The sequence below is a fragment of the Typha latifolia genome, chromosome 10 (genome assembly GCF_019914945.1).
Source record: "Typha latifolia isolate L0001 chromosome 10, TyphaL0001v2, whole genome shotgun sequence".
Lineage (NCBI taxonomy): Eukaryota > Viridiplantae > Streptophyta > Magnoliopsida > Poales > Typhaceae > Typha > Typha latifolia.
Genome location: NC_133095.1, coordinates 1,270,445 through 1,285,218, shown reverse-complemented (window position 1 = coordinate 1,285,218; position 14,774 = coordinate 1,270,445). Strand labels below are relative to the sequence as shown.

The following is a 14,774-nucleotide window of genomic DNA, read 5'->3' as shown; positions in this document are numbered from 1 at the left end:
GCATCCAAGCATTGGAGGGGAAGAAAGGAGCAAGATTAGGTGACACCATAATTGCTAGTAAATATATGAGCAATTAAGCATAATCTTTTTTCTAATCCTAACATGCTCATAGATAAGCCTACTGTGGGTTAAGCCGATCTCCGCACTCATACCCTAATTGATCAATCTTGATAGTTTTACTGAGTTCTCGCATTAACATTTGTTTTAAGGTGTACAATTTAGCAAACATAATCCATAAACTCAATGCTCATACAGAATTGCTTTTACTTGCTATTTTCTCTGGTCTCTTTGTCCAGAATCTGAAATGCAGATCCCTCTGCTCCAGCATCTTCTCCACCTCCTCGATTGGCAATCCCTTCGTCTCTGGCACGAAGATGAGCACAAAGAACAATGCTGCTACTGATATAAATCCAAAGATCATAAATGTCCATGAAGTCCCAATGGTTTGTGTTAGAGATAGAAAAGACTGTGCCACTATGAGGTTTGAGACCCAGTTAGCAGTAGCTGCAATGCCACCACAGACTCCCCTGAACCTTAGGGGATATATCTCAGAATTTACTATCCATGGCACTGTCCCCATCCCTGGAGAGAAGAATATGATGTACAGAGCCAAGCCTATCAGTGCTAGCCATCCATATCGGCTTGGACATCCTCTTGTGTACCATAATCGCCCTTCGCCGTGGCAAAGATCCTTCACTGTTGAATTTGATATCAAACATGCTCCAGGGAATAGCTGCAACAAGAAAAAGAAAATCAATAGCTAGGACACTAGCACTTAGAACAAATGTGGTCAGAACAAACTTGTTACCTTATCGGAACTGGAGGCACAGAATCCACAGTCTGGAGATGAGGCTTTCAAGCATTTCATGCAGTCCCAATTAGTCGACGCAGACTTGTAATCGGGGCAAGTATATGCCGCAAAATGTGTGGTCTCCAACCGGCTAACGCTCGGAGAATGAGATGTAGTCTCATGGAAAACTGCTGATAGCACTCCAAGAGAGAGAACAACACCACATAAGCTAATGATCAAGAGCTTCTTCCTTCCAGTCCTGTCTATGAAGTAGATGCTAACTATAGAGCCCATTGCATTGAGTCCAGAAGTCACAAGTGAGAGTGCCAAAGCTGTTTGATTTGAAGCAAAGCCAGCTAGTTGTACTATGGTAGGACTGTAGTACATGACTGTGTTTATTCCCACAAACTGCTGAAAGATCTGAAGCCCAACTCCTGCAACAAGTCCTCTCCTAACGGTCTTGGTCTTTAGCAACTTGATTAAGTTGATTCTTTCTGATGACCCTTCCTCCTTGATCTCTGCTTCAACTGATTCTTTCAATTCTTGAATCTCTCTCTCGACCTCATCAGTGGTGTATATCTTTCTGAGTATCAGTTCGGCTTCTTCTTCCCTTCCCTGAATTCAAGAAATAATGTTAATGTAGCATCTAACAATGGTTAGTCTATGAAGAAACAAGCTACAAACCTTTCTGTAAAGCCATCTAGGTGATTCAGGAAGAAGTAACATTAATATGAACTGAAGTAAAGCAGGAAGTCCAGCAATTCCAAGCATCCATCTCCATGTTCCTGGTGCCTACAATGACAAGGAGGATATTAATTACGGTGAAGTTATATCACAATGTATAATTTCTTGGCCTCTTACCTTTGTGAAGGCTAGATTGATGAGATATGACAGAAACTGGCCTCCTGTTATGAGGAAGCCATTGGTGCTGACTAATGCTCCTCTGATTCTTGCTGGGGAGGCCTCTGATATGTAAAGTGGGGATGTCATTGAGGCCATGCCAACGCCAAGTCCGACAAAGACACGGCCTACGATGAGGATCGCAGGGTTAGGAGCAGCGGCCATGATCACCGCGCCAATGAAGAAGAGGAAGTCCGCGACAAGGATTGAAGTCCTTCTTCCGAAGCGATCATTTGCCCATCCTCCGATTGCTGCTCCTATGATTGCTCCTGCTACTGCTGTGCTCACTATGCTCTCCTGTATGATCATTGACATCAAAAATTAAGGAATTAGTCATGACCAGCTTATGTGAATGCTTGAATGGAACAGTGGAAGACGGAACAAATTAATGAATGACTAATGGAAGACAAAAAAACAAAAAAAAATCTAACACTTTTGAGTTATCTATTTGGTGAGCTTTTACAGAGCTCTACAGTATTTTCTGAAATTTCATGCATTAAACAGTTATCTTCAATTAATGAATAGATACACATATTTCTCTATAATTATAGATAATAGCGTAACAAAAATAGACTTAGAAAGGTAGCTCATCACCTGTAACCATGTTTTCTTGTCAACTGAAGAGAAATCATCACGGATATAAAGCAGTGCCCCTGAAATTACTCCTGAAAGCAGACAACATCAATGAAGAAAAGAAAATTAATTCATAAATCGTATCAACAAGCAGCTAGTATCTCTCTTGAAATCAAACAGCTAACGACAACTTAACAATACTTGAGCAGCATTACCCAATCACAAAACCTTTATATTAATACTCATAAATACATGTTCTTTTCTTTTCTTGTGTAGTAACCTTAAATTGGACCTCTTTGCTCCCACAAAAGAAAACGTAAAACAAAGAAATCTATACGGAAAACATTACCAGTATCATAACCAAAGAGAAGGCCACCGATTCCTGCGGAAAAGGCCAGTCGAAGAACATAAGGATTCCTCCATGCAAGAGAGAAGCACTCCCTGAAAGCTGAAGTATCCACTTCATGGACTCCTCCTTCCATCGTCTTTTTGCTTGCAGAGTGACTGAAAAAATTAAATCCTCAGATGAACACACTGTTCATTCACATATATAAAGCAAAAGAAGGAAGGATGTTCTAATGGTACTCTTCCTCTGTTGAACAAGTCCACTTCTTCTGTGTGTATTTCTGAGCGAGCAAACGACAAGGACGGATAGATAATGTAAGCAGGGAAGACTAATTTTTGAACAAGAACGAGAAGATTCCAGTTGATGGATTTGTCCCTTTCACATTGACTCCCATGATTTGTGGTGAAAAGATAAGCTTGAACTGATGACCTCCCAATGGAAGTGAGACTCCAAAATTTTGGAAAGTGTGATAATATTTATGGAAAACAAACAGTTTTCTCATAATTATTAGGATCTAATTCGATCATAGGAGTGATCCCATGTCGGCACTAAACAGATTAGTGCTGTTTGTTTTTTTTATTTTATTTTAAACTATTCTATTTAATGGAATTGGTGTCATAAATGCAAATGATTTTCTGGGAAGGGTAGGTATCCTTCCCGTTCATATTTACATGCGCAGTTGTTGGGAAGTGAACAAAGTAAGTTGCAACTTGCAAGGAGCTATCAATCTTTAACTTAATTGACTCTTCTCATCCCCATTAACAGCTCATTAAGTATTTAGATTGAAGGAGCACACGAAATAAGTTAAAACCAGACCAAATCATAGAAGGTAGATTGATAATTTACCCTTAAATTAATGACAAATATGGAGTAGTGTTCTTTGGAATTATGTATATATAAATCATGTCCAATATTCGATAGCGTAATCATTTTTAATACTAGTGGTCTTTGGAATATAGTAAAAGATCCAGCTATGAGTATGACATCAAAGATATGAGATTACCTCTCTATTTTATTCGGCAGTAGGGAGTTGCAATCTTGGAAGTAATACTGGAGACTGGAAAGTCCTAAAGGTCATCCATTGCTTTTTCCTGGTAGGAAAGAAGGAGATGCTAAAAGAACATCCAAGCCTCTCTTCCAAAGGAGTTTAAGTTTAACAAGACACTACTTCAGGCCACACTTACTCTGACTAAATGAGGGTGACTAAATGACAGGATAATAAAGACAAAGTTTTGGTCCACTTCTTTATTTTGATGTCGAACTTACACTCAAATTTAAGCAATTAACCTCTGTGATTTATATCATCAAACTATTAACTGTTATTTTATTTTTTTTACATAATTGCCACTGAAAACGGTTTAAATATCACTATTGCCGCCGAAATAATTGCGCTTAGTTAAATCTGACTAATTATAATTAAAACATAACCCTGATTAAAAAAAAAATAAATAAATTATTAAACAATATTTTAAAAACTATATAATATTACAACAATAATATATTTTTATATTTTTTACATAAAGCAAATTGTTAAGTGACCAACCCATTCTTATCATTATTAAATCAGACTATATATATATATATATATATATCAATAAAAAAAAAAGATCACATCCATAGAATTTTTAGAAAAAGCTCTCCCTATCCTTTTTCGACTACTTTGACTCACATGACGTGGGACCAATTTAAAAAGGTTGTACCATAGACTTGTGGAAGTAGGGTTCGGTTGGCAAATTATAGAACCAATATTAGGAGGCGTGGAAGCAATCCTTAGCTAATTTTATATGAACTTCTTTTTTAACTGATACATAACTCATAAGTTAATGGTAAGTTAAATATAAGAGCTAGACTAAAAATATATAAATTATAATAATTATCTTTAAGAAACGAACTACAGATAAATTAAATTACGAGCCATAACGGAACTAACACAATTCATTTTGATACTTCCATAACTTTATATGAACTTTCATGTCAAATATTAAAAAAAAAGAAGACATTTGCAGTGTGTAATCTGACCAATAGTAGCCCGTGATCCTGTGGGGCCTACGGTTGGTATACAAAAATCCAAAGTATTGACTAGATTAGCAATAAGTCCTACATGAACTTGAACATAGGGATCTTTAATCCAAGGAAATCAATTCAATCACATATGTTAAACAACTTTAACATGTAGTTAAGTAGCATTACCATTCTCTAATTATTAACATTTCTTTCCACTCCTGAACGTAGGATCCACCAACTTGGATTAGCCCACATGCTACAAAAGCTCAAGTCTTCATCAACTTTATCCTAGAGTTGTGGTAGACCATGCCTAGACTACATTACTTTAGTGTAGTCCTCCATATTGCTGCAAATTTATGAAGAAAATTTAGAATAAAAAAAAAATCTGATATCTACTTGAAAGAGTTCCAATCAATTTGTCCAACATGGACGCGAAAATGGTGATGAGAAATAAAAATAAGAGTCCTTCTAAACTGAGACTAGAAAACATCCAGAGTTAGCAGCTCCTAAGGATAGAAGAAAATAGAGCATAATGTTAATAGAAAACAATACAAAGAATAGTTATGTCTTTGTAATGTGTGTGAAGAGAGAGAACTCACTTGTTTTGTTTTTCTACTTCTAATTAACTCTTTTAAAGAGAAAACAGGAGCATAATACTGCATCATGACTCCAGAAATCAATGATTTTGCCAGTCATGGCTCAATTAGCATTTCTTTCGGACTTGCCAAAAGTAAGTATTGGAGATAGAGACGTCTGTATATGTCTTTATATCTAAAGTACACATGGATTTTGGTAAGCTTAGAAATATTATACAGATGAAATGATTGAAGAATTTACAAACCATCCATATTAAATTTTCCGGCCAAGATGAAACCGTATGGAAGATCTCAGACCATACATCATTGCCAACAAATATTTCGAGCTGCTCAGCCTGCTAAACACTACAAAGTAAACCTGCTTTCAGATGAAATCTAGATCTTACAAGTTGAAACAAGATAACATAAACGTTCAAGACGATGTACCTTCTCATGTACATAGTATTTAGCTAGCACTGTTTTTCCTATTCCAAGATAAGTAAGCTGCATCACCCTGAGGCCTGCAGAAAGAGAAAAGGAGATGGGAATAAACAGAAATAAGCTTGGGACTCCCAAAGAGGTAGATTATGAATGATCAAGTGATAACTGGACAGAGAAGTATGAACAGTACTATTTCAGTAGAAAATAATACATATATTTAAAGATGATGTATTGGGTACTTACCTTGGATTTTTCCCATGAATCAGTGCAAACAAAATGGAAGTAAGAATGCACGAGGAACCGGTAATTATATAGGCAATGCCGAGGAAATGGTTTTTGCCACCCAGCCAGCTTGATGTTGTAAGAACAAGTCTTTTCTTTCCACCAAAGCTGTAAGTATTGTAGTTATTAGTGATGTATACAGTTATGACCTCGTCAGCTTCTAGATCCTCTTCAATTACACCATACAGTTTCCGAAATTTGGGAAGAGCAGCAGCCCGCATCCAAACAATGAGATCCTCTTGTTCATTCAGCTATTTGGAGATAAGAAACATACTGTTAGCAAACATATACCTGTCTAAAAATGATGAGAAATAACAATCCTTATTTGTTTAAAGATCAAATTTAACCAGAAATGCTGATCGTGAAAGAACATCTTTTACTAGAATAGGTCTAGGTGACTTATCGAAAAATGAAATGATTGTTGTCAGAAGAAAAACTTTGTGTATTTGTTAGATCTGTGCAACAACTATTGAACAAATATAGCATTTGAATCTCAAAATACTCACAGGTATCTTTGGATCAAGTTTCCCTCCTCCAATTAAGGTTCCATTCTGAAAGTTGAAAGGATAAACATTCTTCCCAAACTTGTGCTCCCTGTCACTCTTCCAAGAAATATTTTTCCGGTTGACCTTCATTCCTACTGTCTCACGTACAAAGTTATAGGAATCATTAAACAAGCTCCAGGCAATCAACCCACAAGGAACAACTGGAGGGCCATGGCTTGACTCTACAGGTTTGCAAGAACCAGTATTTTTATATGCCAGCCCATGTCGGAGCTGTTTATCATTTTTACTTTTTACATACCTGGTCAGCATAAGTAAATTCATCATTTATCAAGGACAAAGTTCCCTTAAAAGCTAAGATGATAGCGTGAAATGAAAAGAAAAAAACAAAAAGTTCAATCAAGTATGTCAAAAAGGCCAAACTAGCCAATAGAAAGAACTCCATTCTTACCTTCGGTGGTTTTGGTAGTAATTGTCAAGTTCGTAATAGATAAAAATTGGTGCTTTCATGTGGTTCATAACCTACAGAAAAAATCAATTCACAGTATCTTTTGTAAGTTGCACTTCAAAATATAATACATTATAAATACATCTTTTCACTATTCTCCACAAAAAGAAGCCTGAGGGGCAAGCATTGAAAATTCTCTTTATATAAATTCATGAAACAACAAACAAATCATAAACCAAACTGTATCCAAGCACCGAGTGTTTAACATGTATCAAAACTGCTAAACAACTAATCAGTTGATTCCGAGGAAAACTCCTTATGGCTTAATTATAGTCTGTTTCGGCATGAATATCAAGGTTCATCCAAAATGCAGTTAAAATAGATCTAATTTAGCTCCAAGAAGACAGGCAGCATAAATAAATGAACTTAATGAGACCAGAAGTTTCTCCACAATGTATCTAACACAAAGCCATCCTGATAACCAGAAAACAAAAGCATAGAGAAGAGCAAAGTACCTTAATTTTTAGAGTACAGTTCTTCGAAATTGAGCTGTCTCTGATATAAGCAACCTTATTACTTCTATAAGGCTTGGGTATGCAATCAATATCATAGCGTTGGGCGATTTCCACAACCTGTAGAGTCAAACCGCAGTAATTGACAATTTGTAATCTACTAAACAGTACGAAGAGTTAAGTAGAAGAATTACACTCTCTGAAGCACGAAGGCAAAAGAGTCCAACCGGTATAGAGACAACTCCCATCAATAAAAATGTCATTATTACCTGTATACGAGCAAATAACATCATTTAATTGAAAAAGAATAAAAAGATGAACAGATGTGAATCTGGAAATTTATTATCGATATCATCTTACACATCCTGGAGTCAGAACAGGCTTCCATGCCGGAAGATTCTGCTGAGTGAACTTATACAACGCTAGGGGAAAAAAAACCAACGAAATTAAGAAATTAGTCAATTACTAAGTAAAAGTTCGGATCTTTAAACTACAGAAAAATAGAGAAGAGTTCCAAAGTGAATCAATAATAGAAAGAAAGAAGATGTAACTCAATCTCGGCATAAATAGATCACCATCCTACAAACTTGCGTTGGTGAGAGAAGAATACCTCTTGAGCGCATAGGAGAGAAGGGGCGCGAGGAAGAAGCTCCTCCACCGGATCCGGACGTGCTCCCTGCCTCCATTTCCATCAAACAGGAACACTAGATTCCTTTCACAGGAGAATTCGACGAAGCCCTAAGTCGTCGGCGATCATGGGAATTTGATTGGATTTAGAGTACCAGTCCTCTCAATTCGCCCAAATCCTGGGACAGAAGCGGTGATGCCGGGGGTCGAGAAGAAATGAAGAGGAGACCAAGATGTCGATGGGCTGGATCACAATTTCGGCCTTGTTGAGTAAGTTAGGCCCAGTAAAAGGGGCTGTAGTAAATTCCTGCAAACGCGGCTGCATATGATTTGATCCATTTGACGGGGAAAAAGAAAAGCACCGAAAGTTTTCATTTCAATCCCATCATTATGCATTAATTTCAGTCTTCTTTACTATTTTTAATTTAATCCTTACTTTTTATTAAATCACTAACAACGCCTTACATGTGCTTTTGATTGATAGTGCGATGTTGTATAAACTATAAAGGTGATTCAAAGTGCTCTTTAGTATTTCAGTTGAAAAATATTAAGCTTCTGATTTATAGGAAAATAATTCATATATGATATTAATCATGATTACGTCTCAAAAGTACGATTTCAACTATGGCATTTCTTTTTTATAAGCACGAAAATGATAGGTCCAACACTAATAATGTAAATATGCAAATGCACTTGATGTAGATAAGTAGAATTTTATGATCAATGCCCCTTATCAAACATCAATTTCCAGGGCAGAAGTAGAATCTCGGCATCAGCTAATAACTTCAAGACTCCTAAATAAATTATAAAACAACACAAATATCATAAATATTGCATTACACAAATTTTGCGGCAAAATCCTGTCACTCATATTTTGTTCAAACGTGGATACTGTGATCAGATAACTCAGCACTCGTGTAACTCAGAACACCCCATACAACAGCAGAATTTTAATTGCAGAAAATTGGAAATAAGATTAACTATTACAAAGAAATTTGAGATTATTTTATAGCCGCCGACTTGTGAAAGTCAATTCTTAGTCCACAATCAAATTGAACTCCTGCCTTTTTTGCCGATTTAAATACTTCTCCGATCTGGGGATAGAAAAAGGAGCTTAATTATGCTCATTTGATATGTTAAAACTATCAATTCCCATTCTAGTACCTCAACAATGGTGCTCGAAGAAAAAACGTCCAGAATTCAACTCAAAATATAATCCTGCAGAAAGAAAGGTATAATTGAGCATTAGCAGCAACCCAATTGTAAATGACACATAATATTCGACTAGGAGAAACTCTAGAGCTCTAAATTATACCCATTAAGATCACTCCTTTCAGAAAACAAATTAAGGTCCATAATAATGATGATAATTGTAGCATTTTTTTTCCTTGATAAATTTTACTCCAGTCCCACAGTTCATAAATATGTTCAGTATATAATGGTCAAAATATAAACTGACCTTATGCTTGAAATGATTCTAACTACATATAAGAATAGAAGTTTCTCAGTCCAAGTAGATTCAGAAAATGGGTGCAAGACTCTAGTCCATCCACATACATAATGGCAACACAATTCCAATAGTTAAAAGTATCGCCAACATTACTGTAGTGATCACTTGTTTCTCTATGCCCTACAAACATTAATTTACACTAACTTGTTAAATGCAACATATGCAGCTTTTATCATTTTATGTGATAATGATATGATGAATATACAACTACATCGTGTATGATTTTCTTGGAACAAAAAGAAAAAAAATCAGGTAGAGGAAGCATAGTAGCTTACACCATAAGAGATCCAACAGAATGAGGCTGATGTTAAAGAACAGTAACTAATATATAGAAAAAAATCACTTACATTTTATTGATGATCCAGCAAGACAAGTCAGCCTGGATTTTGTATTGGCCTCTGCCAGTGGAATTGACTTCTCTTTTGCAGTCATTCGAACATCCCAGACTCTTATAACACCATCAGATGATGCAGAAGCGACTAATTTAGGAGTTTCAGGGGCATCATTTCGGCCCTTGAAAACAACAACTCCTTTTATACGAGTCAAATGAGCGTCCGGAATGGAATATGCGACCTTGCCACTGGATGTATCCCAAGCAGTGACACAGCGGTCCTCTCCACCAGCAAAGAGGAGTCCGCTCTGATAAAATTTAGAGCCAGTGATAATGTAATGAGCAAGTTTGTTACATATCAAGTAGGATTTGTAAAACGAGACAGCAGGACATAGAAGCATATGATTCAGGCAGTTTCTCTGTAAAGTATTGAAGACGTGTAGCCTGAAAGGGCAAAGGACGCAGCAAATCCATATTTATTTATATAGTACATACATTGATTAGTAGTTAGTATTCATCGATACCCCCAATACCCAAATATACATAGAAATTTACATCATGGAAAAGCCATAATTTCCACTTCTCAACAATACTTTCCAAAAGAATTAGTTGATAGAAGGTCCTACTCTGATCGCCAAAAGACGAGCCAACAGACAGGTCAAGTGTAAAGAAGACCACAACATTAAAAAAAAACTAAAAGAATAAAAGCAAGTTATTTGCTATTATAGCAACAATATAACAGGAAAGAAATCTACAGGTAAAAATATTCTATAATAACATGGAATGGATGGAATATACTTGCTTGAAATTCTAAATTTTATGTTAAGCTGCAACATTGAAGCTGAAAACAAACCAAAAAGATTATTCTTGGTCTATGATTCCCCTAAGCAAGAAGTGCAAGAGTCACCGACTAATTAGAAGATTGTTGTAATCCTTCAATACAAAATTATTTCGTTCACATACCTCCCCAGAAGCAACACAGAGGACCTTCTTCCCACCATCAATCTCATGTACCAACTTCGCATCTTCCGAATCATGCACCGTGATCCGCTCATCCGCAACCATAACAAATCTATCTCCACCCTCTCCTCCGTACTCCACAATCGACGCCTCCCGATCGAGCCGGCACGAGAAGCTCCTCCTTCCCCTGACCAAATTCACCATCGCAAGGCTCGCATCTCGTCCAACAGCAAGCGCCAACCTCCCCGAGGGATGCACGGCGAGGTCGGCGACCCCTCTCCGGTGGACGACGGGCACGGTCTTGAGGTGGACGAAGGGGTCTGCGTCGTAGATGCAGACGGCGCCATCCTCGGCGGCGGACAGGAGGTTGCGGGGGACAGACGGGGCGAGAGGGGAGGAGAAGAAGGCGAGGGCGGTCACGGCGCCTTGGTGGTCGAGGAGGGCGCCGACCTCGGAGGAGGAGGAGAGATCGTATATGCGGATGGCGTCGTCGGCACCGCCGGATGCGGCGACGGGACCGGCCGCGGCGACGGACTTGATGGGGGCGGTGTGGGAGGGGTAGGAGAAGAGGGGTTTTAGTGTTAGGGTTTGGGAGTCGGGGTTAGGGTTTAGGGTTTTGAGCGAGAAGCCCCAGATGAACTTTTCGTACGAGCCCGCGACGAGAGTCATCGAAGAGACTTGTCGTTGGCTCGAGAAATTTAGGAGAAGGATGAGAGAGGAAGAGAAGTCATCGCATAAATAGACGCGAGTGAGCGAGCCTTTCTTTTCTCTAGCATTTTTTATATTACACCCTACATTATGTCTTTATCTCGTCTTACACCTTTTTCACTATTTGTTTTAATTTGACTCTTGTTTTTCATTAAATTATATAAAACACCCTACTTAGTGTGTTTTCCGAGAATCCAATTATATAAGATAGGAGTGTTTTGAGAAAGAATATTATAATTTTATAGTTGTTTACTAATGGGTAAATTACAAATTGTTCGACGTCGTTTTAGCTAAAATTAAATTACCGGTAAAATTAAATATTAGAATCGCCCTCTGCTTTTTATATTTATTAATCGTATCTTATTTTTAAAATTTAAAATAAAATAATTCCATCTTTTTCTGTACAAATTTATAAATTTTAAATCTTAGTTATAAATAAAATGTTAATTATTTTAAAAATATGAGTAGAAGATTTGTATTTACTCAAGCAAAGATATCATTAATGTATACTTGAGTATTATGATAATTTATACTGTTTTAATTAAGTTTGGATGTAAAAATTAGTTGCTTCAGAACACTGGAAGATAATAACTTAATTTTAGACATAAGAACGGAAAGGGCAAATAAGATAAATCGCTCCAAAGACTCTACTAGCATGAGTCAAATTACAAACAAAGCAAAACTGTGAACTCAAACCATCTTAATGTAGCACCTTCATAGTGAAAACGAAAAAGAGAAGAAATTCTCCGCTTAATACATCGATCATTCGACCTCAATAAGAGCAAGAGTTTCTTCCTCTGCTGCAGTGTTCTTCAATCGATGCACAGCCTTGTCCACCTAAAAGAATCAAAATAAATCACATCAATCAAAGTCCTGAATTATAAGTAAAAATATTATCTTTGGAAGAATTTAAGTCTTACCTCTGTGTCCCAGTTAGTCCTAGCAGTTATGATTATAAGTATAACAGTTTGTATGAAGACTCCAATGATCAATCCCCACCAAATTCCCTGAGAAGTAAAAGAATGGTAATGAGTTATGCTTTCAAAAGTTCGTCAAAATCTGAAGATTAAAAATTTTCTTACAGCTGCTGCTAGGCCTGTTTTGAATCCAAGGACACATCCAATGGGAAGCCCAATTAAGTAATAAGCTCCAACATTAACATATGCAACTATTACTTGCCAACCACTCCCAATTGCAACACCTGCGAGTAGTCATACAGCATCTAATGGTTCATCTTACACTCGAATTTATAGCTCTGATTGAAAACCACAAGCAGTACCTGAGAGGATCGGTTGAACTCCATTTAAGAAGATGGAGATAGCCAGCAATGGTGTTAGATTCTTCACTGCCTTGATGACTTCTGTACTGCTTGTATAGAGTTCACTCAGAGGAGTGCGAAGAATGAGGACAAGAGCACTGATGATTAAGCTGAGGATGAGACTCGTCGTCACCACTACGACCACCGCAAATTTCGCCACTCTCGGATGAGCAGCACCAAGCTCATTTCCAATGCGAACACTGGACAACAAGATTTGAACAAGTTACGACTGGAGCACGTTTCCACTATGGAACTGCAACTTTTTGGTCATATTGGTGCTCACCTGGCTGCGTTGCTCAAGCCTAGCATGATCATGAAGTCCCAATTCCAGTAGTTGACACTGCCATGAGTTGCATAAAAGTTAAAGCTCAAACAGAGTATTTGACATATGACAATGGAGAACTCACCATATAGAAATGGCATCAAGTGCGATCTCTGGATTAGGGAGGTAGCCAGTAAGAAGCACAAACCCTTGTACATACCAAATCTCCAACCTGCTCGAATAAATTCAACTTGATAGTTAGATAGATAGATAGATAGATAGATAGATAGATAGATAAGAGTAAAAGGTGAGGGTAGTCGACACTTACACTAACATAACAGCAGATGCAAATGTGAGCTTAGTATAAGCCCAAAGGCCTCTAAATGCCATCTTGGAAAGGCCAGTCCATGTCTCTTTACATAATGGGCTATAAATTATGAAGAGCCAAGTCAGGATCACAAGGATCCACCAAGAAAAGCTCAAAGTGAGGGCTGCACCCAGGATGCCAAACTTGAACACAAACACAGCTAGCCATGACAAGAGAATGTGAAACAGTAGCACTGCAATAGCTATATAAGCGATAGGGTTCACAATGTTCTGGGCCTGGAGGAACCTTTGCATGGGGCAGTAGAGGGCAAAGGCTATGAGCTGGGGAAGAAGGCCGCGGGCGTATAATTGTCCGACCGCCACAATTTTATCCGACTGGCCTATTGCCCGGAGTAATGCGCCGGAGTACCAGTAGAGGAATGAGAGGACGATCGCCGCGATGAAGTGTAGTATTAGGGCTCTCTGGCAGATGATCCCCATGGCTTTGTACTTCTTGGCTCCGTAGGCTTGGCCACAAACTGTTTGCACTGCACTAGCCATACCAAGCTGCAATAAAATTTGAATTCAAGAATTTATACCTTTTATTAACTTACTAATTAATTAAAAAACTTATGCCATTAGAGAACGATGATTGCATATATATATATATATAGTTACCATGATCCCGTAAGCTAGACCCTGGATTCCGACGTTGGTGATCGACGCTCCAGCGAGGGCGAGGGCTCCGAGGTGGCCTACAAACATCTGTGTCACTAAACTGAGCATAAAATTGAAGAGCTGAATAATAATGGAGGCCCAGGAAAGGCGCCATAGATTCTTCGACTCCCACGCCGCCAGCCGAGTCAGCACGTTGAGCGGCACCGGCTGCCGCTGCAGTATCTCTTCTGAGGCGCGCGAGTCCTCATCAACGTCGAGCAGCGGCCGCCAGCCGTCGCCGTTCTCCCCCATGATCTACTCCTGTCTATTTTGCTACCTTTTTTATTTTGTAAGGGAGTAGTACTAGCTGCGACACTCTTATAGATTGATATACTTTGGCAAAATTAACTACTACTTGTGGGTCTTGTCTTTTGCTTATGGCCTGCAGCTAACTAACAGTCAAAATTGAAGTGCAACTAACTGAAGGGTTGTGGGTTGTGGCCATGCAGGAGGGAATGGTAGGCAAAGCTCAGAGAGCCGAAGCAGCTGACCAGTGACCAACAACAATTGGGCAATTTCTAGCCCAATAGCGGTTGGATCGATTTCATGTATTTAAATGATGTGTTTAATATGTCTTTGTAGAATGTTGAAGCCATGTTAGGTTGAGGATTATGGGTTTAGATGTAATGGGAAATGGGCCCACTAAGTTGGCTGTTGAGAT

The 14,774-nt window shown here is 38.2% G+C and overlaps 4 protein-coding genes across 9 annotated transcripts; all 4 read right to left on the bottom strand.

Moving 5' to 3' along the window:
- Window positions 1-157: 157 nt before the first annotated feature.
- On the bottom strand, window positions 158-2,991 carry LOC140796282 (probable inositol transporter 2). 2 transcript variants are annotated; one of them, XM_073149243.1, is made up of 7 exons: window positions 2,849-2,991; window positions 2,613-2,767; window positions 2,285-2,355; window positions 1,652-1,987; window positions 1,475-1,582; window positions 809-1,405; window positions 158-733 (listed from the first exon to the last, which is right to left on the bottom strand). In XM_073149243.1, exons 2-7 carry the CDS (start codon window positions 2,743-2,745, stop codon window positions 248-250), a joined length of 1,731 nt encoding a protein of 576 aa, XP_073005344.1. In that variant the 5' UTR covers window positions 2,746-2,767; window positions 2,849-2,991; the 3' UTR covers window positions 158-247. The 2 variants fall into 2 exon arrangements, with proteins under 2 accessions (XP_073005344.1, XP_073005343.1); XM_073149242.1 differs by lacking the exon at window positions 2,849-2,991 and having other exon boundaries at window positions 2,613-2,842.
- A 1,556-nt stretch (window positions 2,992-4,547) lies between these two features.
- On the bottom strand, window positions 4,548-8,252 carry LOC140796283 (putative ALA-interacting subunit 2). Of its 4 annotated transcripts, none has more exons than XR_012110430.1 (10): window positions 7,985-8,252; window positions 7,735-7,796; window positions 7,569-7,643; window positions 7,378-7,494; window positions 6,866-6,936; window positions 6,418-6,715; window positions 5,873-6,162; window positions 5,636-5,709; window positions 5,455-5,554; window positions 4,548-4,959 (listed from the first exon to the last, which is right to left on the bottom strand). XR_012110430.1 is itself a non-coding variant. In XM_073149244.1 (9 exons), exons 1-8 carry the CDS (start codon window positions 8,064-8,066, stop codon window positions 5,655-5,657), a joined length of 1,050 nt encoding a protein of 349 aa, XP_073005345.1. In that variant the 5' UTR covers window positions 8,067-8,252; the 3' UTR covers window positions 5,278-5,554; window positions 5,636-5,654. The 4 variants fall into 4 exon arrangements, 2 of the variants coding, with proteins under 2 accessions (XP_073005345.1, XP_073005346.1); XR_012110431.1 differs by having other exon boundaries at window positions 5,455-5,544; XM_073149244.1 differs by lacking the exon at window positions 4,548-4,959 and having other exon boundaries at window positions 5,278-5,554.
- A 529-nt stretch (window positions 8,253-8,781) lies between these two features.
- LOC140796716 (uncharacterized) lies at window positions 8,782-11,550 on the bottom strand. 2 transcript variants are annotated; one of them, XR_012110512.1, is made up of 4 exons: window positions 10,806-11,550; window positions 9,859-10,150; window positions 9,166-9,219; window positions 8,782-9,095 (listed from the first exon to the last, which is right to left on the bottom strand). XR_012110512.1 is itself a non-coding variant. In XM_073149794.1 (3 exons), coding segments are annotated over exons 1-3 (960 nt in total). In that variant the 5' UTR covers window positions 11,472-11,522; the 3' UTR covers window positions 8,782-9,217. The 2 variants fall into 2 exon arrangements, 1 of the variants encoding a protein (XP_073005895.1); XM_073149794.1 differs by having other exon boundaries at window positions 8,782-9,219; window positions 10,806-11,522.
- Window positions 11,551-12,106: 556 nt separating this feature from the next.
- LOC140796370 (protein DETOXIFICATION 41) lies at window positions 12,107-14,435 on the bottom strand. Its single transcript, XM_073149371.1, has 8 exons — window positions 14,075-14,435; window positions 13,419-13,963; window positions 13,236-13,322; window positions 13,112-13,168; window positions 12,790-13,028; window positions 12,593-12,711; window positions 12,431-12,517; window positions 12,107-12,347 (listed from the first exon to the last, which is right to left on the bottom strand). The coding sequence occupies exons 1-8, from the start codon at window positions 14,363-14,365 to the stop codon at window positions 12,273-12,275; spliced, it is 1,500 nt and encodes a 499-aa protein (XP_073005472.1). The 5' UTR covers window positions 14,366-14,435; the 3' UTR covers window positions 12,107-12,272.
- Window positions 14,436-14,774: the final 339 nt, after the last annotated feature.

Coding starts and splice junctions, on each gene's coding strand:
- LOC140796282 (XM_073149243.1), bottom strand. CDS start 2,745: ATGGAAGGAGGAGTCCATGAAGTGGATACTTCAGCTTTCAGGGAGTGC. Junction 1,988..2,284: donor ACAAGAAAACATGGTTACAG/GTGATGAGCTAC, acceptor ATGATCATACAG/GAGAGCATAGTGAGCACAGC. Junction 734..808: donor GTGCCTCCAGTTCCGATAAG/GTAACAAGTTTG, acceptor TTCTTGTTGCAG/CTATTCCCTGGAGCATGTTT.
- LOC140796283 (XM_073149244.1), bottom strand. CDS start 8,066: ATGGAAATGGAGGCAGGGAGCACGTCCGGATCCGGTGGAGGAGCTTCT. Junction 7,495..7,568: donor GCCTTCGTGCTTCAGAGAGT/GTAATTCTTCTA, acceptor TTGACTCTACAG/GTTGTGGAAATCGCCCAACG. Junction 5,710..5,872: donor ATTCATGGGAAAAATCCAAG/GTAAGTACCCAA, acceptor CTCTTTCTGCAG/GCCTCAGGGTGATGCAGCTT.
- LOC140796716 (XM_073149794.1), bottom strand. CDS start 11,471: ATGACTCTCGTCGCGGGCTCGTACGAAAAGTTCATCTGGGGCTTCTCG. Junction 10,151..10,805: donor TCTGTGTTGCTTCTGGGGAG/GTATGTGAACGA, acceptor AAATTTTATCAG/AGCGGACTCCTCTTTGCTGG.
- LOC140796370 (XM_073149371.1), bottom strand. CDS start 14,365: ATGGGGGAGAACGGCGACGGCTGGCGGCCGCTGCTCGACGTTGATGAG. Junction 13,169..13,235: donor CTTGATGCCATTTCTATATG/GTGAGTTCTCCA, acceptor AACTCATGGCAG/TGTCAACTACTGGAATTGGG. Junction 12,348..12,430: donor GGACTAACTGGGACACAGAG/GTAAGACTTAAA, acceptor TGATTCTTTTAG/GTGGACAAGGCTGTGCATCG.